This window comes from Cervus elaphus, chromosome 16, assembly GCF_910594005.1.
Source record: "Cervus elaphus chromosome 16, mCerEla1.1, whole genome shotgun sequence".
NCBI classification, from domain to species: Eukaryota; Metazoa; Chordata; class Mammalia; order Artiodactyla; family Cervidae; genus Cervus; species Cervus elaphus.
The window spans coordinates 2394807-2411339 of record NC_057830.1 but is presented as its reverse complement, the minus strand read 5'-3'; the positions used below and the strand labels follow the sequence as shown (position 1 = coordinate 2411339).

The 16533-nt window shown below is 40.0% G+C and overlaps 1 protein-coding gene across 3 annotated transcripts in view; it reads left to right on the top strand.

Annotated features, from left to right (window-relative positions):
- The window catches only part of CNTRL (centriolin), an 81392-nt gene that overhangs the window by 31402 nt on the left and 33457 nt on the right, over positions 1-16533 (top strand). For all 3 annotated transcript variants that reach the window (XM_043927158.1, XM_043927156.1, XM_043927157.1), the window contains 7 exons: positions 3431-3584; positions 4580-4800; positions 7831-8007; positions 11309-11443; positions 14511-14656; positions 15252-15459; positions 16187-16366. In XM_043927158.1, the coding sequence (XP_043783093.1) occupies positions 3431-3584; positions 4580-4800; positions 7831-8007; positions 11309-11443; positions 14511-14656; positions 15252-15459; positions 16187-16366 (1221 nt within the window). The remainder of the gene's footprint in view (positions 1-3430; positions 3585-4579; positions 4801-7830; positions 8008-11308; positions 11444-14510; positions 14657-15251; positions 15460-16186; positions 16367-16533) is intronic.

The following is a 16533-nucleotide window of genomic DNA, read 5'->3' as shown; positions in this document are numbered from 1 at the left end:
TGCTCAGAAGTCGACCACCACATGTAAGGCCCCTAAGGACAGGAACTGTATCCCCAAGGGCCAATACTATGTTTAGAATGATTGCATTAAGGAAAACAGGGAAGATCAGGCCTATCGCTCCTACTCAAAGCTCCTTTTCTTGCTGTTTGAGTTCTGTGATCTATGAGTGTAATTAGACCCTAGATTGTCTGTTTGCTTTCAACAAACAACTGTGACAGTCTTGGCATACAGGGAGTCCAGTACACACTGGGTGTCTGTGAAGTGTTACATACAGAAAGAGGTGAAAGGAAAAGGAGGACAGGCATGCAAGTTTTGAAGATAGTCAGAATCAAGGTGTTAGTGGGGATGAAGCATGCAGGCCAGATTTTAAGACTCCTGAAGTTTAGTTCTAGGGTTGTAACTTTAGTCTGAGTACGAGAGGGTGTCTCTCTTTAATTCATTTACCCAGAAGGAGCATCTTTTTCCAGTTTGCACAAAGTCACCTTATTGGCTATTGGTTGGCACCTCATTTTATGCTGCAAAATGTGAACATTTTAGCAAGAGGGAAAGAATCAAGCTTGGTATTTTGCATATTTTTCTGCAGATATAGACTAACTTATTATCTAATCAGATGAAGTATCTTTCTGAATTGCAAATAGCATTTAAAAGTAAAAGCTTGAGAGATGAGAACGCAGTTAATGAGATAGGATGAGAAACAAACGTATTAAGTGACAATGATGTGTCTTGCATTGTACTTGGTTTTAGGCATATACGGTGAGGAACTTTATTTTATTACAGCATCCAAATGAGATTGGTGACTTTTTAACTTGCATAAGATGAAAAAAAAAAAAAAAAGTGGGGGGGCTTCTCTAGTTGCTCAGTGGTAAAAAAAAAAATCTGCCTGCTAATGCAGGCAATGTGGGTTCCATCCCTGGGTCGGGAAGATCCCCTAGAGAAGGAAATGGCAACCCACTCCAGTATTCTTGCCTGGAAAATTCCATGGACAGAGGAGTCTGGCGGGCTACAGCCCATGGGGTCACAAAAGAATCAGACTCAACTTAGTGACTGAACAACAACAAATAAGATAAAAATATGATGTAGAAAGATTAAATGATTTCCCAAGTCTCCCTTTTAAGAAGAGGCAGAGCCCATGCTTATGCTGCTACAATGACTTTCTCCTCACAGAGGAGTTACAAATCTAAAGAGATTAATTACTTTTAAAATTAGCTCAGTGCCAAGCCTAGTCAAGTTTTCAGCAAACGTTAAGCATTTAACAAGTTTTCAAAAGCAAAAGATACTATGTAAAAATCAAATCCCCTTTTAGTTAGAGAAAACGGTTCACAGCTAGAAGCAGAGGTATCCGAGGAACAGACGTAATAAGGGGAGATGTGTATCCCCGTTCACTGTGTAACTGCGCCCTGTGGAAGCAGAAGGTAACTACCCCTGGAGGGAATCAGCCTGTGGGAATCTGTCGCAGAGGTTTTCGCGATTGGCTTGGGGGAGCTTCCTGTGTTGTGATTTAAAGCGGGGAGGGTGGGGCCTGCTTGCAGAGGCTGCTTGCGATTGGACGGGCTGGGTTGCCGCTCAGTCTCCGCCAGGAATGTGGTTTGAAGAGCTGGGAGGTTAGAGGCTCGGGAGGCGCTTACAAAAATGTGACTGTCAGAGAGGGAAGTGCACATGAATTTCAAGGCAACATTAGAAAGCGTTCCGCCCACAGCTCCTCTGTTCTCAACGGCTCGGTTTTAACAGGACACATTCTAAGTTAAGGTATGATCATTCTCTCTCTCTCTCTCTGTACAAAGGACTTAGAAAGGAGGAGGAGTCAGAGATGTAAGTTCCTGTTTTTACAGTACCTCTATTGTGAGCTCCACAGTAGTAAAATCGCTGACTATACTTTTGCTCCCATGTGTTTAATGCAGATCATTGATGTATTGAACTAATTTTTTGTCCTGCATGTAGAGATTTCAGTATAAGTTTTAATAGTGAATTTTTAAGATTTATTGATACAGATAAGAGGACAGAAGATTTTAAAAATTCACTCTGTGCCACAAAAATCCTAAATTTACTTAGAATTTAAACTTTTATCTTTAGTTACCTTTTGAGAAAGATTTCAGATGGGTATTTTGGGAGAGTAGGAGGAGTTTTGAAAATCCCATTGAGTCAAGCTGGCCCTCATCTATTCTTCAGAAATGGAGAGACTTTCTTTCTTGAATTTGGAGGCAACAGCATGTAAAATCAAGGAATGTTCTTTTATAATCAAATTATAGTCTTAGACTTGAGAAGCATGGCGTTTGTTACTCAGATGGATATAGTTCTTTCTCCTGATAACTTTCTCTTGATTTATTTTTGCTCTGTTCCTCTGATCCTGTGGGGGCAAACTAGAGCTGTGAGAGTGTGAGTGGGAGGACACAGGTTCTCTGGGGAATTATTTTGTCTCCATAAGAACAGTTGCCTAAGGAGACCTGGGCAAGTCATTTGGTGGATCTGAGATTCAGTTCTCATGCGTGAAGGAGTTAGACTAGATCATTGGTTCTGTTTTTCATCCCAGCACACCTGAGAAACACAATCCAGTCCTTTGAGTTAACAGTAGCTCCCTAAAGCAATGACCGCCAAGGTATGTGTGGGTGTGTGAAAGCTCTTTTTCTACCAGGGATATAGGTAGTGGTTAGAGAAGGGAGTGCCTCCATAGGGCCCTCCATCTTGAAGATCACTGGCCTAAATGGTCTTTGAGGTCTGTCTCAACTCCCAGTTTATAGAACTTAAATGTTTCTTTGTATAAAGAATTGAAAATAAAATTGAATTCTAAGGAAGTATTTATGTCATGTCTCTGTTTCCCCAAAAATATTATAAAAACATTACTTTGCTGACAAAGATCTGTCTAGTCAAAGCTATGGTTTCTCCAGTTGTCACGTATGGGTGTGACTATAAAGTTGGACCATAAAGAAAGCTGAGCGCCAAAGAATTGATGCTTTTGAACTGTGGTGTTGGAGAAGATTCTTGAGAGTCCCTTGGACTGCAAGGAGATCCAGCCAGTCCATCCTAAAGGAGATCAGTCCTGAATATTCACTGGAAGGACTCATGCTGAAGCTGAATGCTTTGGCCAATAGTTTGGCCACCTGATGGGAAGAACTGATTCATTGGAAAGACCTTGATGCTGGGAAGATTGAAGATGGGGGAGAAGGAGACAACAGAGGACAAGATGGTTGGATGGCATCACCGACTCAGTGGACATGAGTGTGAGCAAGCTCCAGGAGTTGGTGATGGACAGGGAAGCCTGGCATGCTGCAGTCCATGGGGTCACAAAGAAAACTGTTCATGTGAATACAACACAGTGTCTGACACAAGACAGATGCAAATTGTTACATTTTCTTTTCCATTCTTCCTTATAAATGTTATTAAGGATTATTTTTATAAACGTTGAAAGAATTTGGATTTTTTTTTTCCAATTTAGTGCCATATGAAGGCTCAGAAAAGGGGTAAAGAACAACAACTTGGCGTTATGAACCAGCAGTACAGACAGCTTGAGAGCCGTTTGGACGAGATACTTTCTAGAATTGCTAAAGAAACGGAAGAGATAAAGGACCTTGAACAACAGCTTACTGAAGGTGAGAATTCTAAGTATGCTTTGAGGTACATCAGTTTCAAAATGACAGGCATTAATCCAAATATTAGCCGAACATGCTTCAGCTGTTAGTGCTAGTATTTGATAGGGAAATATTTACAGAGTTCTCAAAAATGTTTGACAAAGTTAAAAATTTTTATTTCTGTTTTCTTGGGTTGATGTCCCACTGAGTCAGGTCACTATGGCAAGAAGTCCATACGTGATCACGATAAACACTGGCAGGTGACTGTCGTCTTCTAAGGCATAAAATCCTTGTCACTTACAACTGCTATCAGGCAGTCCGTGTCTGGTTATAAGGAGAGTGCAGAAAGAATTTTAGAATCTATTTTTGCAATGCAGATTTAAATTGTGACATTGTCAAAATAGTGGAAGAGGAAGATACTAGCCTGCAGTGATAAGAACCTTGGCTTGGTGTAAAAAGATCCCAGTCCTTGTTTTGCCATTATCAGCTGTGTGACCTGGGACAAGTTATTTTTGTCATGATCATTAGTTTTGGAGAGGATTAAGTGAGAGAGTGTTCATAAAGTGCCTGGACATAGTAGGTACCCAATATGTGATTGGTGGTTTTTTTTTTAAGTCTTCTGGTTATAGGTTCATGCTGCCAATCTTGGTTTTGACTTGGTTTTGTTTTGTGTGTCCAGTAGTAAGATCTCAGCTTTGTTGCACATTCTTCATTATTTTATTTGGAGATTACTACTTTGAACTTTTTACAGCATGAATTAAGCATTTCATAAGCAACGCCAATGACTATACTGTTTTTATTGTGTACATGCTTGATACTCCTGTACCATGGATAATAGGGGGGAAGCTATTATTGTATCTTAAATATGAAAAATAAGACAGTAGGAAATACTTGGAAGCTTAGAATTTCATTCTTAGTTAGTAACAAATAGCTAAGGAGTCTAAATGCAGTAATAATATATCCTGAAAGCATTTTCTTGTAAACATCCTCACCTTCCCTTTCTCTGTCTTGCTCAGGCCAGATAGCAGCAAATGAAGCCCTGAAGAAGGACTTAGAAGGCATCATCAGTGGGCTGCACGAATACCTGGGGACTGTTAAGGGCCAGGCCGCTCAGGCCCAGAACGAGTGCAGAAGGCTGCAGGATGAGAAAGAGGTGTTGCTGCAAAGGTTGACTGAGGTCGAGCAGGAAAGGGACCAACTGGAAATAGTTGCCTTAGATGCAGAAAATATGAGGAAGGTATGATTTGTTTCTCCTTGTCTGTTTCCCTGGCCTCAGAAGTAGGTGGCGTCCAAATGAGGCTCGTTAAGGAAGTCAGCGCCAGTGCGGCTGTGAGTGACAGGAGTGGCTGCTCCGTGTTTGGGGTTTCCCCTCTGTGATACGCTTGGAGTGACGCTTTTTTCCTTTACTAAGAACAGGAAGATTATTTTATCAAAATTTCTATCCCCGAAAAGTACTGTGCTCAAATAACTTGAAAGAATAAGAAAGTGTAGCTGTTATAATTACTATATTAGATGTTCATATTTTATTATTTGTGCAGCAAAATTAAGTACAACACAGTTTTTCTTATTCTTGTTGTTGTTACTTCATAATGTTAGTGTTATCTTACAGATGACAAGACGGGCACATCGTTGTAAATTAAACCCTTCCATGCTTGATTTGTTGACACTCATTCACAGATTTCACTTGCTTTGTTTAAGTTGTTTGGCAAACTTTCTATTGCAAGAGAATCCAGGTTCCCAAACCTCATCCTCAGTAGGGCTGTCTTTGGAAATTTGAATTAATATGTTTTAATGTTATGAAATTTATCAGGCATATAAGAATATCAAAAATATTTAGCACCATGTATCAACAACTCAGCTTAAAAAATAAAACATACAGATATACTTGAAACCCTCTCTGTACTGCCTCCTGAAAGTAGCAAAACCCTAAATATGGTTATTATTTCCCTCTATATCTCTTCTTTTATTTTATGTGTAGCCATCTATAAAAATATGTGTTATTGTTTCACATAATTTTAGGGTTTATATGAAAAGCACATAGTGTATTCTTTGGCCACTTCCTTTCTCACTTCATGTTTGTGTTTTTGAGAATTGTGCACATTGATACATTTAGCTCTGTTTTTTTTGATGTATATAGCATACCATTTAATTTATTGCTTATTCATCCTCTTCTTGGGGGATATTGAGATGGTTTCTAGTCTTTTGCTATTATGATACTGAGAGTGACATTCTTATATATATCTGGACCACGGGGACTGTGTTCACAGGGGACTGTGGCTCAAAGTATATGTGCCTCCTCAAGTTCACTAGATATTATCAAATTACTGTCCATAGTGATTCTTTGAATTTCTGTTCCCGCTAGCAGTGTGAAGGCTACCATTACACCACTTCCTTGCCATCACCTTACAGTTATCTAACTTTCATTTTGTAAGCCTTAATTTTGAAATAATTTCAAGCATACAGGAGAGTTGCAAGAATAACTCACTGTATCTTCCATTCAGAGTCACCGTTTAATACTTTGCCACATTTGCTTTATCTCATATTTAATTTTACATGATTTTATGTACATCTTTATATTATTTTTTTCCTAATCATGTTAGAATTAGTTGTAGACAATCATGCTCTTTAGCTTTGAAATATTTCAGCATGTCTTTCCTAAGAACAAGGACATTTTCTAACGTAAGCACAGAATAAGGATCAAATTTAGGAAATATAATATTTTGCCAGACTTAGTGTTTGCCAATCTGCCAGATTTGAAATGATCTTTGTATTTTTTTACATTTACAGGAAAGTGGAAAGAATAGTTCATTGAGCTTCTGTGTGCTCTCCTAAATTAAACAAATAGTTTACCATATATATATATATATATATATATATATATATATGTTGCTGGGTCATTTGAAAGTTGCAGGTGTTAAGACATCATCCCTTTAGTCCACATATCTTTAAAATGAGGCTATTTTCCTCCATCACTCTGATACCATTATTACACCTAGAAAATCAACAGCAGTTCCTTAATATTGTCTAACATCTGAGCCATATTCACATTTTCCCAATTATGCCAAGGGTGTGTTTTATAGCTTGTGTGTGTTTGTATAGAATCCAGCTAGTAGTTCTGTATGGTATCCCACCTTCTAGATTTGTCTGATTGTTTCCTCATGGTTGGTTTAACTTGTTCCTCTATGCTCTGTGCAAAATAATGTCTCATTTTAACTACATTTCCCCCTAATTACTGGAGAAGTTAAGTACTTTTTATCTGTTTACCTGCCATTCAGTTTTTCTCTTCAGTGAATTCCCTTTTCATATTCTTTGCCCAGTTTTTTCTGTTGGATTGTCTGTCTTTTTCTTAATGATTTGTAGAAACTCTTTATATATTCTGGATATTAATTCTCTGTTGGTTATATGTAGAATCTGCATCCTGGACAAGCAACCCAGATGACGCAGATGCTAGGTGATCTTGTATCACCCACTGAGAAACTCTTCTATAGAAGTTCTCATCACACGATTCTCCTTTGTAATCCAGAGTAGTTTGGTCTAATTCTCAAGATCCCAAATAAATAGATGAAAATTATAATGTTTAATCATAAAAAAAAATGGGCTAAAATGGATCAGAACTGTGGCATACTAATCAATATATATTTACATTTTATCAACATTCATTTAAGTTTCTCTGTCATCCTTAATATTAGAGCGTGCTAGTCCCATTTTGTTCTTCTGGTAAGTGAACATACTATGGTTTAACAGAAAGTGTGGGCTTTGGAGTCAGAAATCTCAGTTCATATTCTGACTCTTACCATTTTTTTAGCTGCACAGCCCGGTGCTGTTTGCTTCGATGTTCATTCTCCATTTCCGCATCTATAAATCGGGGATGATACCTTGCCTTACGTAGTTACTCTGAGGGTATAGTGAAATAATGAATGAAAACATTTATTCCAATGTCTGAAGGAAAATAGGCCTTAAATTTTATCCTCTTTTTTTTTTCCTTTTTATGAATACATAGCACTCATTTAAAAGATCACACATCTGGTTACTCTGAAAAACAAGTTGTAGCTTGCTGATTTTTCTGATAACAGTCAGGGTTTTGTTTTCCAACCTAGATTCACACAGCCTGCAGCCTCATCATATTGCCAGTGAATGCTCTCTGTGCCTGGCCAGCAGTGGCTGGCCTGCATTTGGTTTTAAGTGCTCAGGTTACTTATAATGACTTGCAGATGCTTAAGCAGCACAATGAGGGTTCTGTACTTAACCATACACTGAATCCTTGCAGGAGCTTGCAGAGCTAGAAAGTGCCCTGCAAGAGCAGCATGAGGTGAATGCATCCCTGCAGCAGACCCAAGGAGATCTCAGTGCCTACGAGGCTGAGTTAGAGGCTCAACTAAAAATGAGGGATGCCGAAGCCAGCCAGCTCAAGGAAGAGCTGGGAAAACTAACAAGGCTCAGCCAGGTGAGTAAGAGCATGAAGCCATCTAGAAAGCAAGTAGCCTGGGCCTTCACATAACAGCTTTCCTTTCCTTTACTCTAATATTAAAGACTTTTTAAGCCGATGTGGAATGATGGGCTTCCCCGGTGGCTCAGTGGTAAAGTACCCACCCACAATGCAGGTAATGCAGGTTCGACCAATCCCTGGGTTGAGAAGATCCCCTGGAGATGGAAGTGGCAACCCACTCCAGCATTCTTGCCTGAGAAATCCTATAGACAGAGGAGCCTGGCAGGCTACAGTCCATGGGGTCGCAGAAGAGTCAAACATAACTTAGCCACTAAACAACAGCAGTGTGAAGTGATGAGAAGAGCACATGTTTGGAGTCAGACGTTCTGAGCTTAAGTGTGACCCCTGTGTGAACATGGACAAGTCACTTCATGGCTCTGAGCCTCTGACAAATACTTACCTCTTCTGTCATGTGAGTTATGGTGAGGATAAGTGAGACAGTGGACAGGAAGCACTAATAGTTGGTAATCACTAAATTCTAGTTTTTCTTTCTCAAACCAGCCTCAAGAGGCCTCTTTCAAGTTGATATTAAATTTTACTTTGCTACTTGCTGTTTTGGTTGGGTGAAACATCCACTAGTTTAAATTATACCTTGAAAATTAGATAAATAGTTATTTATTTATCCAATAAATACTTACTGATTGGCCACTAAAGACCAGATGCCCTGGGTGCTGCAGAGAGAAGCACGGACGTGGTTCCTGTCCTTGTGAGGCCGACAGCCCCGCAGGTGGAACAGGTGTCAGAGGGAGGAGGGGAGGGCCTGGGCCAGGGCAGCAGTGGTCAGGAGACCGCCCGTGGCAAGGATGCTTCAGCCGAGGCTTGGAAGATGACGAGGGTTTAGCCGTGCAGAGGGAGCCGGGGTGAGATGAGTAGACGCAAGGGATGTGTTCTAGGCAGAGAGACAAGGAGAGAGCATAGTGCATTTGAAGTGCTGAAAGTGTGCCTCCAGTACGCCAGGAATGAGGAGAGGAGTAGGGAGAGTGAGAAATAAGGGCAGGGAGGCAGACAGTGACCAGTTTTAGTATATTCTTGATCACATTAAAATACAGTTTTGTTTAGCTGTTAGACAAATGGGTTGCATTTTCCACCAGGAAGCCCACTCAGACCTTCCACTGTATCTGCTGAAAATCTGGGTTCAGAACTCTGATTTTCCTTTAACTTGTGCTCAAAGCATTTTATCCTGTGTGTGAAATCATCTGTTTAGATTATCTGTCTCTCCTGCTAGACTCAGAGCAGTGAATGCCCAGATTGTAGGTGCCTGTTCCAGTACCTGCGGCTGAGGAGGGTTACTAGCGTCTCACTGGGTGAAGGTTAAGTAAGGTAAGATAGTTTGAAACAGGCACAGGGAAAGATGCTCAGCATTGTGAGTTATTAGAGAAATACAAATCAAAACTACAATGAGCTACCACCTCACACTGGTCAGAATGCCCATCGTCTACAAATAATAAATGCTGGAGAGGGTGTGGAACCCTCCTACACTGTTGGCGGAAGTGTGAATTGGTACCGCCACTATGGAGAACAGTGTGGAGGTTTCTTAAAAAACTAAAACAGTTACTATATGATCCAGCAATCCCACTCCTGGATCTATATCTGGAAAAGAGGAAAACTATTTGAAAAGATACATGCATGCCAATGTTCATAGCAGCACTATTTTTTGATAAAGTAACCAAGACTTTGGGAGCAACTGAAATGTCTGTCAATAGATGAATGGAAGATACAGTGTGTGTGTGTGTGTGTGTGTGTGTGTGTGTGTGTGTGTGTAATATTACTTAGCCATAAAAGAGAATGAAATAATACCATTTGCAGTAAAATGGAGAGGCCGAGAGATTATCATACTAAGTGAAGTAAATCAGGGAAAGGCAATTAGCATATATCACTTACATGTAGAATCTAAAAAAAATGATACAAATGAACTTATTTACAAAATAGAAATAGACTCATAGACATAGAAAACAAATTTATGGTTACCAAAGGGGAAAGAGAAGAGGAGGGATAATTTGGGAATTTGGTATTAACATACACATGCTACTGTATTTAAAATAGGTGAACAAGGACCCACCCTCTAGCACAGGGAACTGTGTGCAGTATCTTATAACCTATAATGGAAAAGAATATGAAAAAGAACAGGTATATATTTCTACACTGAAACATAAATCAATTATATGTCAATTGAAAATAAGGTAGTTAATTAAAAAATAAAGTAGTTTGAATCCCAGGAATTCATGTAAAATCGCTTTCATATGATTAGAAAAGGAAATAAAAATAGGTTGGCTTAATATAGTAATTGTGTACTTTCCATTTGTTTACTTATTAGATACTAAATGACCATTTACCAGTTGACAGTGTTATATTTCTTAAGAGTACCAAGTTTTATAAAACCATAGTTGACCTGATCAGAGTGTGGAAAAGAGGAGATTGGGAAGAAAAACAATTATAACAACAGTAAATATTAATATATTTTGTAACTAATAGTAAATACAATTTCTGGATGGTATCTCCTTTGAAATAAAATTTAAGTGTTTAAGCAAGCTCTTACTAGCTTAAAAATCTTTTGTACTTCCCTTGTCCTTTTTTAATTATTCTTGTAAGTCTTGACAAAAATATAGTGGCGGCCTATTTGTGGCCTTTTCACAAATTCATGTGGCATTGAGAAGGGCATTCCCTTCCTTGGCATCAGGACTACCAGCGCTGGTCTTGCAGCCGCACGCTGAGCATGGATGCAACAGACCTTCCCTCTCAGTTTTACAGATCTCTGATTGGTACCTTTCAGTTATTGAAGTCACTTGTGATGCTTGTTAAATGCAGATTCCTGGGCCTTGTCCTAGAAATTCTGGCCCATCAAGTCTGAGGTGGAGACCAGGCCTCTACATGTTTAACAAGCGTGCCAAGAGATTTTGATGCAGGTGGTTGAGGACCACAGTGTAAGAAATGTTGGTCTAAGGGAAGGGAGAGCAGTAATTGTTGACTCCCTCACAGAGCTTTTGAAGGTCGGTATCTGGGCTCCCTCCTGGAGATTCTGATGCTTACCCTTCCTTATGTATTAATAGTTGAAGGAGGCCTGTGAAAAACCTACCTTGAGCCTTTTAATTTGGAGGTACAAACATAAAACTGAATCATTATAAAACCAAAGCTCCCATGGGATTGCATGTGTATGTAAGTTTATGCATGCGTGCTAAGTCCCTTCAGTTTATTTATGCCTTATTAGATCATAAATTATTGCTATTTTACTTTTTTGTATCATTGCTTCCTATGGCAATAGCTGGAACAGTCAACTCTACAAACAGAACTTGAGAAAGAAAAACAAGCCCTCAAGAACGCCCTGGGAAAAGCCCAGCTCTCGGAAGAAAAAGAACAAGAAAACAGTGAGCTCCGCACCCAGCTTAAACAGCTGCAGGTAGGGACTTGTTGGCTCCAGATACATTCTTACATGGGACACCCAGAGATGTTGCCATCTATTAGTCAGACAGTCCACAATCTGCTCTTACATGCAGTAAGCTATTTGTAAAAAGGAATTTGAGATAGGATAGCACCATAGCGTCTGTCCCTTGTGAGCCCAGCATTTTGAGAAATTACTGTGTATGTCCTTTGTGGTGTTATGATGGTGCTAAGAGATGGCGGCTGTGTTGATCATAAACAGTGAACACTGTAACCTGATGGATGGCAGCCACCCCTTGCATTTCCCCTGATAACACCATCATCACCAGACTGGGCAAAGTAAGCAGTCGGTGCATTCTTCCTCCACTGAAATAGTTTTGTAATTATCCAGGAATATAACTAGAACGGGTTGCAGTAGAACTTCTTAATTGTAAAGCTTTCACAGTCCCCTTCTCAGAAGTGATATCATTAAAAATGCAGTCATTTTACGTTTATGAGCGTTTTCCTTGGCAAATTAATTTTACAGCTATTTTCACAATAACCTGCCCCATAAACTGCAGGAGAAGCAGGTGGACAGGATTTTCCAGGTAATTAAACGTTCTCAAAGAGGACAGCTGTCTGAAAAAATGAGTACCTGGATTAACACACAGGTTTCCAGATCGGGGACCAGTAAGCTGACTGAGGGGTCAGCTGTCCACTTCACCAAAAACCGAGGGGCAGAGTTGTTGTGTTTATTTGTGAGGGGCGCTCTGAAAATTCATGTAAGACTGTATAAGCTCACCTGAATTCTCTCTTTTCTCCCAATGCATAGAATATTTTTTTCTCAAAGTTTAATCTAGTTACATGGAACCTCATTTTTACTGCTATCATTTCAGCTTCTGAAGTGAATATCATAAAAGATATACATGCTTTCTATTCTTGTGTGAGTTCTGTGTTTGTTAGGTATTCATTGGATTATTTTTTATTTTTACTATGGAAACTTGCAAATCATTACCAAATCAGAGAGAAAATAGCCTTATGCCCCTTTGTTTACTCAGCTCAAACAATCGTCAACACTCAGCCATTCTTGTTTCAGTTAGTCCACTCTTTTTTTTTTTTGCTGGGATACTTTAAAGAAAATATCATACATCTTTATTTCAACCCTAAGTACTTCAGTATATATCTCTTAAAGAAAAGGACTTCAGGAGCCTTCTCTCCAAAGGAGAAACTGAGATCAGTTTTCCAGAATGCTGGTCCACGCGATGAGATTCTCTTAGTTGGAACTGGGTGCTTTGGTTGCTTGGCCTTCTAAACTCCTGATACGGAGTTCAAGTTAAACTCACTCTGCATTTATCTTTGTCAGAAATCATTTAGTTGCAGTGAGCCAAAGCCTACTAATGCTAGCTCAAGGAAGGAGACAGGCAGCTTGCTAGTGACCAGAGCTGCTCTGTCAACCTCCCGCCCAGGCGGCTCTCCTTTCTCCCGCTCTGCCTCCCTGGCCCAGCATCGACTCCAGCCCTGCACCTGTGTCACTTGACGGGACTGGCTCTCCTGCAGACTTGCTGGGCTGGACTTTGGTTCTAATTCTGGGGGAGTGAGTCTCGCCTTCTGTCTAGTCAGTGGGTTGGCTTTCCTTGGGTCAGATCACCTGTGACCAGGATTAGATAGTCATGCAAATATGGGTGCCTCGGGGCAAAGGGCAGGGACAGTTTACAGATAAGAGACTCCAGGTGGACAGACATGTTCACTGTAATGCTGAATTCACCATTTGAGTTAGCAGTGTTAAAACAAAAAACCCAGTATTATACCAGGTTTGAAGAAAATTAATCACTAAAGTAGCATATAAGTATTCGGGGGAACTTAGGATGTAGAACTTATTTTTCTGTCTAATTTAGGGAAATTTTACCAGTTTTTGTTTTGTTTTGTTTTTTTACTTGAAAGAGACTGTCTGGATTTAATTCTGGGGTCTAGATATATTTGCTAGTTTGTTAGTGAAAATATGCTCGCATATAACAAATACTCCCACAGAGTACTGTAAGCTATTAGAGAAGCTTCAGTATTACGGGAAGGTGTTTTTTGTTTTTGTTTTTTCTAACTTTGAATTGTGTATATTCTCCAGCATATACCAAATAGAATACTAAAGTAAATCCAAATGTATAGATCACTCATCTTCAACAGTTTCAACACATGGCCTTTCTTACTTTATCTATAACACAGTATTTAATCACAGTATCCAGTATTTAATCTATAACATCTCCCACACCCCACCCCCACATCTGTTCAACTGAATTATTTTGAAGTAAATCCAAAACATCTGATTTTATCTGTAAATAACATACTACTGTATGTATCTCTGAAAAATAAGGGCTTTAAAAAGAAGCATAAAGGAGTTCCCTGAAGGCCTCTTGGTTAGGCTTCTGGGCTTCCACGGCCGTGGCAAGGGTTTAGTTCCTGGTTGGGGATCAGAGATCCCACAAGCTGCACAGCATGGACAGAAAAAAAAAAAAAAAGCATAAACATGGATGCCATTGTGATACCTTAAAATTATAGTCACCCCCTAATATCATCAAATCCCTTGAGGATATTCAAATTATCTCACAAGTTTTTTAGAAGTGTTTTTTGGAATCCAAATAATGTGTACACAGGGCATTTAGTTGACTTGATTCTTAAGTCTCTTGTAATCTATAGGTTTGCTCTTTTTTTACCTTTGTTCCATACTAAAGAAAACCAGGTCTTTGTCCTATAGAGTTTCCCGTAGTCTAGATTTGCTGGCTACATTCCCCAGGGCGTTGATTAACATGTTCTTATATAGAGGTTTATTTAGATTTGCATTATTTAGTTTTTGGCAAGAAGAAGGTAGTGTTCATAGGTTCTTCCTTTTGCATCACCACAACACACATCATAATGCCTGTTTGTATCTTTCGTGACTTTGGATTAATCAGTAGATTCAGATATTGTTAGCCGTAGTGGAAAGGGCTTTTAAAAAATTGGTAAAGGAGTTGACTAGAACTATTATTTGGTAAATAATATAGGCTGTGTGTGTATGTGTATTTTTTTATTTAGTTTTGGTTAACTTTTACCCCTCTTCATTTTGCCTCCCTCCATAGGATGACAATAACCTGTTAAAACAGCAACTTAAAGATTTCCAGAATCACCTTTATCATGTAGCTGATGGTTTGATTCGTCCAGAAGAAGTGGCAGCTCGTGTAGATGAACTAAGGAGAAAACTGAAATCAGGAGCTGGAGAGATGAGGTAATGGAAGGTCAGGACCTCCAGGTATCGAGTGGGCTGAGTCATGAATGTGGGCCTCAGTGATGAAATCCCCCTTCTGCGATTGTGCATGGCTGATTTCTTTTGTAAGGTTTTCTCCCTATCGTATGACCATGACTGAGACACAGACTACTTAATTCAAGTTGTCCATCACTGATTTTTTTTAATCTTTTATACGTTTTGTTATTATTTAATTTAAAAAACATAAAGGTTTTACAAGTAACTCATTCTTGAAAGCTTACTGCAGATGGTCAGGAGGTTGAGTCACATTATACACTTTAAGTAGAAAACAAATAGCTAAAGAAAAACAGGCTACTTTGAAAATGTGAAATGGACGTTTATGCTTTGAACACACATTGTTAGCCTGAAGGTGGCCTGTGCGCGCAGAGTGGCAGCAGTCAGCTGATGAAACAATGCTTGGTGCTCCAGAGGTGCGCAGGGATTTGCTGTGGGTTGACAGCAGGTGCTGCCCCACACAGCTCTTCTTGAGCATGTACTAATGTTACCGGCGTGCTTACGTCCAGCGTCAAAAATAAAATGTCACGTTTATAACATCTTTCCTCTCCCCCCTTACCAGAATCCACAGTCCTTCAGATGTCTTAGGGAAAAGTCTTGCAGACTTGCAGAGACAATTCAGTGAAATGCTGACACGTTCCCAGCGGGAGACAGAGGAAGCCCAAGGGAGGGAAAGAAAACTCCAGGAAGAAATGGCTCTGCACCAGGAGAAGCTGGCCGACGGGCAGGAGGCGTTCCGGCAGGCCTGCGAGAGAGCGCTTGACGCAAGGGTGAGAGACGGGCAGGAGGCGGCGGAGGGGAGCGGTCAGAACACACGCGTGCTGTCCAGCAAGTCACATCACTTACTGTTTCGTGTAAATACAGTGTAGGGAATTCCCGGGTGGTCCAGTGGTTAAGACTCCTCACTTTCACTGCCAAGAGCTGGGGTTCGATCCCTGGGTGGGAAACAGATTCCACAAGCAGCATGTCATGGCCACCAAAAAGAAAAAAAAAGAAAGAGTGTTTGTTATATTAATTATACCTTAATAAAGGTAATTATGCCTTTAAGGTATAATTAATAAAGATATAATTTTTTAAAAATTCAGTGTAAAAAAAAAAAAAAAATTCAGTGTAATTGCTGTAAAGTTTTACTCCTAGTAAGACAGACTGTGTGACTGAAATGCAGCCCTAAGTGTGGTGACGGATGCCACAGTCAGGCTTCTGTGTGACACTGTGTTTTCCTTATTTTGAAAGCAAGTGAGCTGTTTCTTAACGTGCAGGTCAGTAACACCACATTGCTAGAGCATAGTATGGTGCCAGAATCTGAGTTTTTGATGTAATTATTTTAGTGATGAGGCAAATGTTAAAATGGATCCTAGAGAACAGTTGTGATTAACCCATCCCCAGTAAGCCATTAATACTCTTTAGTAAAATGAAATACAATTCTCCAGAAGGTGTTTATTTTGCTCAAAAAATATTTTGCTTAAACATCATTTTTGAAACTTGATTTCCTCACAGATTAATTTTGACAAGAGGCAACACGAAGCAAGAATTCAGCAGTTAGAGAATGAGATTCACTATTTACAAGAAAATCTAAAAAGCATGGAGGAAATCCAGGGCCTTACAGACCTGCAGCTGCAGGAGGCCGACGAAGAGAAGGAGAGAATTCTAGCCCGACTCCAGGAGCTAGAGAAGAAGGTGGGCAAGACCGGAGAAAGACACACGAGTCCCTGCTGCCGGGGTCCTGCTCTTAGCGAGGGGCAGCTGAGAGGGCTCTGATCCACAGTCCCCACTGGCTGCACCTCGGTGGACCTGGAGCCTGAGACGAGGGGCATGGTGGGCGCGAACAAGGGAACTGGGACGTG